Source organism: Bos mutus, chromosome 12 (assembly GCF_027580195.1).
Source record: "Bos mutus isolate GX-2022 chromosome 12, NWIPB_WYAK_1.1, whole genome shotgun sequence".
NCBI classification, from domain to species: domain Eukaryota; kingdom Metazoa; phylum Chordata; class Mammalia; order Artiodactyla; family Bovidae; genus Bos; species Bos mutus.
The window spans coordinates 82,750,157-82,762,430 of NC_091628.1; the positions used below are offsets into that span (position 1 = coordinate 82,750,157).

The window sequence follows — 12,274 nt, forward strand, 5'->3', positions numbered from 1 at the left end:
TCCATGGGATTCTCCAGGCAAGAATACCGGAGTGGGTTGCCATTTCCCTCTCCAGAGGATCTTCCCAACCCAAGGATCGAACCCGCATCTCCTGCAAGTCTCCTGCATTGCAAGCAGATTCTTTACTACTGAGTCACTGGGTTTCCATGTAACAGGCAGAAGCAGGACAAAGTCAGTCCCTTGCCAGCTGCCACTGTCCCAACTGAAGGCTCTCCCTGGGCTCCACAGACTCTCCTGCCTCGAATCCATCTGCTTGCTCTTCTTAGAGTTGCGTCCTCTCACTTTTCTGCTTAAAAACTTTCAATGGCCAAGTAAAGGCCGAGCCCTTAACCCTGGCGTTTAAAGTCTTGCAGACTCCACGTCAAAGTCTTGCACACTCCACAACACTCCTCTGCTGTCACTGCTCCCAGACACCAGTGCTCTAACCAACTGGATTGTTAGTTTTTCTCAACTAAGCTTTATACTTCCCCATCTTTGCACATCTGTGCTGTCATTCCGTCTGTCTAATGATGACGCTTTAAGGGACGTGCCGATCAAGTCCTTGTGGAATTCAGAGGGTAGGAAAAGAAATTCTAGCTGCAGGGGTTCAGGGAAAGACTCCGAATATAATTGGGCCTTCAAGGATGTCATTAGGTAAGCTGAATAATCTCTGTATATAAATGAAGAAACTAAGATTTAAAATATATTCACTTGGAAATTATTTTCTCCTCCTTTGAAACAGAATGTATTTTTGAAGCAGAAAAATACTACCAATAAAGCAATAACAGCATGATGTTGTTGTTCAGCCACTCAGTCGTGTCTGACTCTTTGCAACCTGGTGGACTGCAGCATGCCAGGCTCCTCTGTCCTCCACTCTCTGCCAGAGTTTGCTCAAACTCACGTTCATTGAGTCGGTGATGCTATCTCACCATCTCATCCTCTGCCGCTCCCTTCTACTTTTGCCTTCAGTCTTTGGCAGCATCAAGGTCTTTTGTTATGACACAGTAGAATACCACAATAATTCCAGTTGGAGGGATATCAGTCTCTACTCTCATTTTATTAATAAAATGTCTTATAATATGAAAAAAATGAGATAATCCACCTACTATGCTGTGAACCTCACCTCTTTTATTGGACACTCTGAGATTAAATTGACGTCAAGATAGGCATCTAGAGATTTATACATTCTGACCTTCTGTTAGTGGACTGAAACTGAATGGCTTATATAGTACCTGCATTTTCATTTCTGATTTCCCTTGTCATCATACTACTTACAAGATGAACGGCAGAGGCTGGGGTTAAAGTCCAGGGCCGTGATTCACATAAAAGCAGCCCCCGAATCTGCTTCACTAGGACTAATGACTAATTTCTTTCCACTTCTCATTTTAGTTCTCATCTTACTTGCATAGAAATTACTCATAATTTTCAGTCTACTCACTGGGTATAATACTACATAGTCTATTAATAAATAGTTCTATATCATAATTAATATACATCAACTTGTATATAGTTTCTAAACATGACTTGGCTATTACATAATTAGCTTGAAGCTCTGCTCAGATTCAGGCCATCTCCCCAGCTTGGAATTCACCTCAGTTCGAGCTGCATTAGCAGAACTCCTTCATTTTTCCCTAAAGCAACAGAGCTTGCTGTTATTGAGTTTCACTTTAGAGATAGTTTTATCTGTGGAATAAGTGACTTTCATTCATTTGTAATTATAGAGAGAGGCAGTACAGCAAGGTGGTTAAGAGCATATTCTAGCAAGACAATTTATTAGATGTTTAACTTTGACTAAGGTAGTTAACCTTGGTTTCAGGTCCACCATCTATAAAATGAGGACAACAATAATCGTTAACACTATAGTAAGACTGTGTGTATCCTATACATATGTATTCTTTCTCATATGATATCAAATATATGATATAATATTAAATGTATTATATGAGAGAGAAATCATTTAGAATAGTATCTTATACATCTACATAATTTATAAATAATATTATTTGTATAACTTGTATATTAAGGCCCAAAGAACTTAACTGAAACAGAAGATAGCTATTGGTAGGTTTGCTTATTGTACTTTTGTTCTTATATCTACTCCCAGAGCTAAATAACCAAAACATTATTCTCTATTTCCCCAAAGTATTTCGGTTTTCTTGTCATTTAATTTGAAACTGCAAGTCTAAGTTCAGTTAAAACTTTCACTGCTGGCATCTTGATTCAGCCCTGAGGGTAGAGTTTATAAATCTGTTGGTTCATCTTGACTCACCATGGGGTGGATATAAAGGAAGCCTGGGCTGGAGGAGCCGTCACGGGGTGTTCTGGTCTCTCTTCTTCTTCTATGAATGACTTGTATCTAATTACAAATACCTATGAGAGTTGAACTATTTGAACTGACAGTTGGTCCAATGAATTAAAATACTGTGAAACCCCTACCGCATGTTTACATTGCTCAGTTGTGTCTGAGTCTTTGCAACCCCCTGGACTGCAGCCCACCAGGGTTCTCTGTCCATGGGATTCTCCAGGCAAGAATACTGGAGGGGGTTGCCATTTCCTTCTCCAGGGGATCTTTCCAACCCAAGGATGGAACCTGGGTCTCCTGCATTGCAGGCAGATTCTTTACTGTCTGAGCCACCAGGGAAGCCCACATGTTTTGTGTTAAGAACAGATGGCTCAGTGAAGAGAAGGAAGGGATGTCTATCATGCACTGAACTCTGAAATCAACAGCACCCCTTTCTTCTCTGTGTGTTTAGGGCTTTCCCAGTGGCTCAGATGGTAAAGAATCTGCCTGCAATGCAGAGACCCAGGTTCGATCTCTGGGTCAGGGAAGATCCCCTGCAGAAGTGAATGGTTACCTCTATCATCTCATGCTTTGGGCCTAGCATGGCAGCTAAGGAACCACAGGCTTGTTGACTCTCAAGAGCTGGAAGGGAACTTAGCGGCCATCCAGTTCTCATCTTATTTTCACAAGCAAGCAAACAAGATTCATTTTGCTTAAACAACACATAATTCACATCCATATGATTCAATGTAAGTTTAATGTGTGAAATCTTAATAAGATGAAAACTTGCCATTTCATTGTCATTAGAAATCTCTCTGAATTCTGAATTCCTGGGCACTAAAAGAATTTTCACATTCTTTTGTAGTGGCTCCGCTCCTTGAAACATGTTGAAAATACATTAAGAGTATCATATCTGAGAATGTATGCTTACTATTAGTTCTTTTTCTGTTATGTTCTTGTGAAAGAAGAATTTCATCAAGAGCCACTAAAGGATTTCTCTTTGCCATCACTGAAGTCCGGCAACGATTTTATCTGATAAACTGCAAAGCACAGAATCTAGGATTCTTGAAGCTACTGTCAGGTGTGTAATTTTAGTTTTTTGGACTTAACTGAAGTTAACTTATTAGTTCCTTTACCAGTCACACCGTGCTGAAAAGTGATATATTTTAGTTTATGAATAGCTTAGGCCTCTTCCCTACACAAATACATGAGCTTACACATAGGCATGTGATCTCTCAGTATTTTTCTACCAAATGGGGCCAAAAAAATCACTAGGTTGCAAAAATATTTATGATACAGGATCAAGAATTTATCATAATAAAGGGACATAACCTAAAACTCCAAAGTATTTATCTTGACTTCCTTTTTATTCCCAAGAAAGAGCTCTCTGTATTAAAAGTGCTTAACTTGCCATAAAATATAATGTTAAATTCCACTGTAACCAAAACTATATTCCACTTGAAACTTGTTTTCTTATGAACGGACCTTACAGCAAAACTTCTGTCAAAAATCACAAAAACATAGCTCAAGAAGGCTAGACTTAGACATAAAAGAAACATTTCCAGTTCCCCTACTATGAAGGACCAAGTAAAAAGAGGAGCGTTGAATCTAACAATGGAAGGACGCACACTGTCTCTCCCTTCTCCTAGCCTATCGTTTGAAAAAAAAAAAAACTCTCCAGCTAAGAACTGATGTGATGTTCTTTGTTACATCTGTTTGGAGGCCGAGTTGGCTCTCCTGAGAGGGAAGCTGGCTTGTTGAGGTGGTGAGTGATGAGCTGAGGCGCCGTCACTAGCTGGCATTGCTTGAGTGCCCACCTGGCCTCTGTTCCCTCCCGCCTTTGTTCCTTTCTGCTCTATCACCGTTCAGAAGACACGGGGGGAGCTCACAGACTTTGCCTTCGTTTCTTCATTCAAGGGCACTCACACCTGTTTTTTCAGTGATGAGACCTACAGCTCTGGCAACGCTTATTAACTTAAACAAGGAAGGAAGTGTAAATCGGCCCTTCCCGCCTGCAGAATAGAGTTTGAAATCTGCCATTTATACCCAGACATTTCCCCCAATTTCTTCCATTCCCTGGGACCTTCCCCTGTCCCTTCCTCCTATAATTCTTGTCATCTTTTATCAGTACAGTCGATTTTGTTAAAGAACAAAACAAAACAAAAAAAAACAAAACGCTACACTAAGAACAAAACCAAAATGGCGCTTCTGTGAAGGGAGCACATGCGCAATCAAGTGTTGACTTTTTTTTTTTTTTTCCGGGCAAGCGAGAGCCGACGCTCATACTCCTCTCCTGGGACCCTGAGCGCACACATTTGCAAGTTGGTTGGCTGGGGTTAGGGTTACAGTCAGCCCGTGGCGACAGGAAACAGCCAACTGGCCCTCACTGAGAAACAGTCCATCCATGGTCTTATTGGCACATGCATTAAACCAAAAGAATTAAACACCCCTTTATCGGTTATATCCAGCCTTTGTGAACTCGGTGGGCCGGTACTCTGCTTCCAGTACCGTCTGGCTCTCACTTGGGAACCAAGTGAGTTTGAGGAGCACACAAGACCAAGGTGAAATGTTAACCAGAATCATTCAGACCTCAGATTTGACACTAAGGGAAAAAGGGAGGCTTTCCTCAGAGGAGAATGTTTCTTTTCCCCTACAACGGATAACAGGGTCTGAATGAACTGAATCCAAATACAGCCAGTTTTGAAGCACCCCCGGGCATGCTTTTCTCTTTTTTTTTTTTTTTTCCTGTGACAATTCACAAACCACTGGATACATAATGCTGTACTAAAAGGAATGTAAGCCTGTCAGGTTAATTACACAATATTAGGTACGAAAACAAACAGTGCAACACAAAACATAGCTACATCATTATTTGCAGTAAATGTTAACTCTAAATAAGTGCAACCTGTCCATAAATGCTTGCTATAAACTAATCAAAAAAATAAAATTTGATGGATAAACATGAAAAAAAAATTCTCACCGAGAATTTTTTTTTTAAATATCAGCACTCATTTAGAGTTTGGGATTTGTGAAAGAAAGCTTTAAAAGGAGCAAACCTGATTGGCTGTGGCTGTTGCTGCGAAGGGGACACTTGTTGCAGGAGTTGTTGCTGCAGAGACAGTGGCTGACGTAGCGCTGTGCATCATGGGTACTTTCAGGAGGGGAACCATGGGAGCAATGAACAGGAGGGTGTAGCATTATGGTAATAGAAGTGGTATTTTGGCATGGTGAATATCAGAGCAGCAAGCCATCATGGGTTAAACCAGCAGATGGCATGCAATCACAATGCAAAGCAAGGAAGCATGGGAGAGAAATAAAAAAGGGAAAATAGCTTATTACAAGTACAATTAAAGGAAGTTTTAAAACATAATCAGTGATTCCCAGAAAGGCCAAAGCAGATTACTTTGGTTGATGTATTTATAAACATTTTTACTTCTAGCAATAGATCATTCCCAATTCAGTGCCTGTGGTGCCTATAATAAAGGGTGCTTCTAAAAATGCAAAATGTAATATCCAAATGAAGTAAGAATATATGATATTCATTTTTTAATCATCATTCTAAAACATCAGAACCTCAATATGTAGGCCTAATTTGGCAAGTCAGAATTTTCTTGGAATGAATTGCAGTTAAATTGAAATTTGGGGGTCAATTTGGGGCTGCCTGTTTGAACTGGAATTACTGGGGTTGTGGTTTATTTGGGTCCATAAACAGTGAAGCAAAAATTATGGCCTTGATGTAATTTCTAACACACTGTGAAACAGATATATATTTCACACTGTGAAATAGACAGGCAGATTTTACCAATGGGGTTTATTTTTCTTTACTGTAAATGGAACTCATCCACATGTCCTTAAGACAGATTTTTGTACCAAGGCTTTGGGAAGTGTGGGGATAACTTATGTATGTATTATTAAAAGTTAACATCTATGGGAATAGTAAGGTACAAATACTCATTACAAATAAATCAACACAAAATCAAAAAGTATAGTAAAGCAAGGCAGTTGTGACATTTGTTTTCAAAATACATCCATGTATAATCTTTTAAAATAAGTACTTCTGGGAAACTCTGATAACTCTAACACACAGCAAAGAGGAGATAAAGGCACACCACATGAAACTTTAAAACATTGATGAAATTAGCCTGCCTCTCTGATAAAGTAAGCTTTTTCTCCCCCTTACACTAAACCGTATAAACTCTAAATAGAAACAAAATACAGATCATTAAAAAGCAGACTCGCACTTGTGGTCTCATGTCTTGTAGTGGTTGTTCTAGTCACATTAAAACGGTCTTTTTCTTAAGTACATGAGTACATTTTAAAACCTCAACGTTAACTCTAAAGCCAAATAAGCCTTCAGATCTACCAGTTCCTACAGCATTATCTACCATCTCTGAAATAAATCTCAGTCAAGTGAAGGTACTGTACATACTATAAAAGACAAATAAAAAAGGTTGGAACCTACCAATACTGGTAGCGGGTGTCATGCACAAAACTGACCCTGCGTGTCATGCAATGGTAGGTGGAAAAAAGTGAATAAAGGGAAAGAAACAGGTTAGCGGTTTAGAGTTAACATTCAAAGTGAGATTGAAGCACAACCAGAAATAAGTAGGGTTAGTTAACACAGTCTTTAGAGTCATTCACATTTTCAGTGTGGACACAGATATATCTGACTTATTTGAAGCCAATATTCTTCGCTGCCTTTCATACTATGGATTCATCTCCATCAACATGACTCAAATAAGAATGACATGTGATCATGCGGCGGTCTCCTTTCTCTAAGACCTCACAGTATCTTAACAGACATTCTCCAGTTCCTCCTCCAAGGCAGGAAGTGGGTATTTTACAGATGAAAAATCTGAGGCATAGTAACTACTCCAAGGTCATGCATCGTGGGAGTCAAGGGTAAGGCTAGAAATAGAAATCTATTCCTAAAATCCAGGTCAGGTTTGGTATTCACTAGATCACGCTGACCTTATTGCATCAAGAGTTTGCTTATGTGATTGTAGAATGTTTTGTGTCGATGACAATATGAAAATAAAAACAGTAATTAAGATTCTGTACCCTCCAAATCAAAGGGTTGCGGGTCGGGTGAATTTTAGATTGCTGCTTGAAAGCCCTCAATGTAGGAAGAGGTTCCCCTGACAGGCTGACCAGGATATGTGTGATCTATTTTCTGTTATGAGATTCATTATGATAAAGAAGCGGTGACTTCCCGTAAAACTAAGCACTGCTTAGGCAGAGGCTCTGCAAAACTGCAGAACTGGGGCTGGGACAGGACTGGGGTTGGGGGGTTGTTATGGTTGCTACTAGGTGACCCCTGAGGGGTACCTTTGGCGAAACTCCTAGGAAACCTCAAGTAGGTGTCTCGGTGGGTAGAAGGGAGCGAGGAGGGGGCTAGATCTCAGTCCTTCCCTGGGAATAGCTGTCTTATCTGTGGATGGTCTTATTAATATACTTGAATCAGAAAACTGACCATGAATATAAAGCATGTTGTGGAATACCAAAAAAAAAAAAGAAAGGTATTAAAAGGAATTATCTACTTCTGGTTCAGCTCCTTGAAAATCAAGGTAATGGAAGGATTTAGATAACTGAAGATTGGGTGTCATGTGGCTGCCAGAGAAGCAGTTTTTAATCAAAGTAGGTATATCCACTTAGGGTTCTACAACTGCCTTCTGAGACACTAGATAAAGACTCTGAGATGTGTAGGTCTTTATTCTCTCTGCTGAACTGATCACACCTGAGGGAGACTTTTGGCTTGATCTGTATTTTGATCAGATCAGATCAGATCAGTCACTCAGTCATATTTTGATCAGGCCAATATTAATAACTAGTCAGAAAAAGAGGCTATTTAACTGGGCTCCTCCTGGATTCTTCAGCAAACATGTGCTAATATATCCAGCTGGAAACACATACAAGCACCTCCAAATCCTGTTCATGACACCGTACCTTTCTAACCTTCTTCACAATGAAACTTCTGGAAAGTTACCTACACATACACTTTCACTTCCTTGACCCCATCTGTTCTTCAGTCCTCTCCAATCTGACTTTCATTTTCACCTCTCCACTCAAACTGCGAAGTCATTTCTGCAGTCAGTTGGAGCACTTCCATCTTCATCTAACTTCCTGAGTCATGGTAACATTTAGCACTTGGCTTCTCTGTAATAAACCACTCTTTTCTCTTTCTCTTGGATTTTCTGATAACAGAGACTCACACACAAACACATACACTCTATATCTCTATACACTAGAGTTTTTCGGGCTCAGACTGATTCCTTTTCAGCTACTCTACACTTTTCTTCTAGTATACCATTCATTCCACGGTATCATTCAATGTAGGATTTAAATATAATCTACAAGCTCAAGGTTTCCAAACTTATGTATCCCTCCCAGATTGCTCCCCTGAGCTCTAGGTCATTCCATCTAACTGCTTATCCAGACTTTTTACTTGGGAGACCTCACAAGCATCTCAAATTTAATACATCCAGGCATTTCCCACAGCACCCATTTCTGCACCTCCAGACACGCTAGATGGGACACATCACCGTCCATGTAGCAGCTGTAGCCTAAACTGAAAGCTCTTCTGGGTATCACTTTCCCTTGTGAAATTCCCTGGTCCAACTCACCAATCAGACACAGCAATTCTGCTTCTAAAATGCACCTTCTGTTTGTCTCTTGGTCTATCTCCACTGCCACTTCTCACCATGACACATGGGCTCGGATATGCAGTAACATCCTAACTGGGCCTCCTGCCTCCATTCTCATCCCCATTTAGTCCAGGCTCCATTCTGCTGGTGGAGTAAACCTTCCCCATAGAGGTCTGTTCACTTCTCTGCTGCAAATGATTCACTGCCTTCTCACTGCTTTTAGGATAAAGGTTCCCATGGTCTAGTCTCTGTCTGTTTGCCCAGCTCATCTTATACCCCTTTCCCCCTGGCACCAAGCTCCAGACAGATTAGCCTCTCATTTCTCTGAACCAAATTCATCACGTTTGGCCTGCCTTTGGGCTTCTCCCAAGCCCTCTGCCTAAAAATCATCTTTATCCCATTTTCAAGTCTTAAAGTATATGTTGCCTCTTCCAAAAGCTGTTCACTTGTTTTTTTACCTATCTTCACATGCCACTGAAATCAGTTTCCATTTTAAACCTTATTCAACTCTTTACTTTCTCATTCATTATACTCATAAAAATTTTGATTATACATTTATATGGCTGCTCATTGAAACCCACCCCTCCTCTTCTGCTGTAAACTCTGGAGGGCAGGGTTCATGTCTGTCTACATCTATGGGGTACACAGTAGGCAGTCAGTTAATTGAGTGAATGTTCTCATCTGCCAGTGAGAGTGTGTTGGGAGCAACTTGTTCCTAAAATTCATTAAAGTACCCAGTTTGTGAATGATTTCAAAGTCAACTAAGTCAACTATGGCTGGAGTCAAAGTTACTCCTTTAGAAATTTCACGTTATTCTTTTACATTCCAACATGGATGGGCTTTCCTGGAACACACACAAATGTCACGGGATTGCAAACCATCAACAGCGGCTCCTGCAGCCATACTGGGCTAGGGGGTGCCTATCCTTTGGCCTCAGTTCAGGACGTGGCTGAAACACTCAACCAAATTAATGTGATGAGCATCTCTATGGGGCCAAAAGTGATACAAACATTGTGAAAGTCGCTCAGTCGTGTCCAACTCTTTGCGACCCCATGGACTACACAGTCCATGGAATTCTCCAGGCCAGAATACTGGAGTGGGTAGCTGTTCCCTTCTCCAGGGGACCTTCCCAACCCAGGGATTGAACCCAGGTCTCCCACAATGCAGGTGGATTCTTTACCAGCTGAGCCACCAGGTAAGCCTGATATGAGTATTTGAAACACATGATTTTTGCAGTGTGTGGCTATCTTACTCAATGTCAGATTCTTCTCCTGATTTCTTTCTAAGCCCCATCTCTGCCTTTTCACCCCACTGTCACCCTCCCCCCACCAACACAGCCTCTCCAGTATGTCACACTAGAGATACAACGGACAATTTGTTATTCCTCAAACACACTCTTCCCAATCCATGCTCTTCCCCCTGCCTGGGATGCTCTTCCCCCACTGGTAGAATTTTCCTCTCCAAGTCCTAAGGGCATTTCTCCTCCTTTGCAAAGTCTTTCTTTCCAAAGTTAGTCTTTCTTGCTGCATGTCGTTTGTCACCACCACCTACTGTAGATCTGATGGCCAAATACACTGTCTCTTTCTTCTTCACTCTCCAATTCCCTACGGTGCTCTGCATGAGATTTGACTTTTGCCTTGTTCTGAACTCCTTTGGGTACTCCTACTCCTTTGGAACCCAGAACAGACCATGTGTTCAAGAACAGCTTGCTGAATTAAACAGGATAAATACATTCTGCTGTGGTTATATACATAGCGTTTCCACTAAACACTGACCAGTCTTTCATCAAGATATGTGAGAAGCTTATGTAAGAGCATGGTTTCTGATCATCAGGGAAGGTCTGCGCTAGCACCTCCCTGTTCTACTTACTCTCTATTTCCAACTTAATGAACTAAGTCAATGAGAGAGTCAGTGGGTCATCTCTGTTCCGACTGGTAGAAGCATTTCACTAAGGCATTAATTCTATCAACAAAGACTTTTCAAACGTCTTCTGCTTCACCTGTACAAATATTTCAAGTCTACAATCTCTGAGTAGGATTATCGGGACACGTCCATGAATCATATATTCCACTTTGCAGCATAAGCACAGCCTCAGTTTTCCCATCTGCAAAATGCAAATAATTATGCCTTCCACTGGCAGAACTATCCTGAAGAGTAATGTGATAAGAACACTTACAGGAACTCAGAATAAACCTGTCAGAGAAATGTCAAGAATTATTATGCTGCTATTTTTGTGTGTGGTTTTTGTCACTTTCTTAACAGAGCAAAGGAAAAGTATAACCACTAGGTTAAAATAATTCCTATCAAAAAAGGAAAAATCCCACTCACTGCCAATGTGCTAGGGCATCAACCAGGGTGATAATTATATTACCATGGGTTTGGGGAAGAATCCCATATTTTGCATAATATTTTATATTAGTATCTCTCCAGCCTGGAGGCAGAGTTCCTAAAATTCAAAGTCGCATTGTATCAATGGGAGAATTTTAGCAGTATATTAAAAACTTCATTGCGAATGACCTTTCTTTGTGTAACTTCCAGGAGAACATAAACACTTTTTGTTTCATCCTTATAATAATTGTTAATGTATTAATAGAAAAATCAGTTAATTTAAAAGTAATGAGCCCTTCATTTACCAATTTAAAAAAAATTTTTTGAGCATCATCAAAAAAAGTTTTGAGCATCATCATTTAATTTGCAGGATTTAAAACAACAATGATTAACAAAGACTGATTATCATCATTATCATCTTAAATTAGGCTAAAAATGTGGCCTATGAGAAAGAAAGCTGAAATAAAAACTACAGGAAAATAAACACTGAATTTTCTGTTATGGAATTAACTAAGGGATGGACTATGCTGTGTGTGTGTGTGTGTGTGTGTGTGTTTGCAAGTGCACTCAGTCACATCTGACTCTTTGAGACCCCATGGACTATAGCCCGCCAGGCTCCTCTGTCCATGGAATTTTCCATGCAAGAATATCGGAGTGGGTTGCCATTTCCTCCTCCAGAGGATCTTCCCGACCCAGAGCTCGAACCCGAGTTTCCTGCCTCTCTTGCATTGGGAGGCGTATTCTTTACCACTGAGCCATCTGGGAAGCCCAGGACTTATGCTAAAATCCTTTTAATAAAATTATTCTTTCATCATTTAAAAGAAACATGTGAAAACTTCACAGAAGTTGAAATACATTTCAGAGCATGGGATCCACATGTCTGTTCACTATATTTATATCATGTTACAGATGTAAATACTTCTAAAGCACAGAATTAAGTGGACTAGGACCCACTGTTCGGCTCCCAAAGCTCACTCAACAGAGGGTTGCTGGACACATTTGAACAGTTCTTAAAGAGTCCAGCAGAGGGCGGAAGTGCACA

The 12,274-nt window shown here is 40.5% G+C and overlaps 1 protein-coding gene across 5 annotated transcripts in view; it reads right to left on the reverse strand.

Annotated features, from left to right (window-relative positions):
* Nucleotides 1-12,274, reverse strand: part of MBNL2 (muscleblind like splicing regulator 2) — a 161,734-nt gene that overhangs the window by 22,773 nt on the left and 126,687 nt on the right. For 2 of the 5 annotated variants that reach the window (XM_070380808.1, XM_070380810.1), the window contains one exon: nucleotides 5,317-5,411. The exons of the other annotated variants lie outside the window; for them this stretch is intronic. In XM_070380808.1, coding sequence (XP_070236909.1) covers nucleotides 5,317-5,411 — 95 coding nt within the window. The remainder of the gene's footprint in view (nucleotides 1-5,316; nucleotides 5,412-12,274) is intronic. 5 annotated transcript variants of the gene reach the window in all.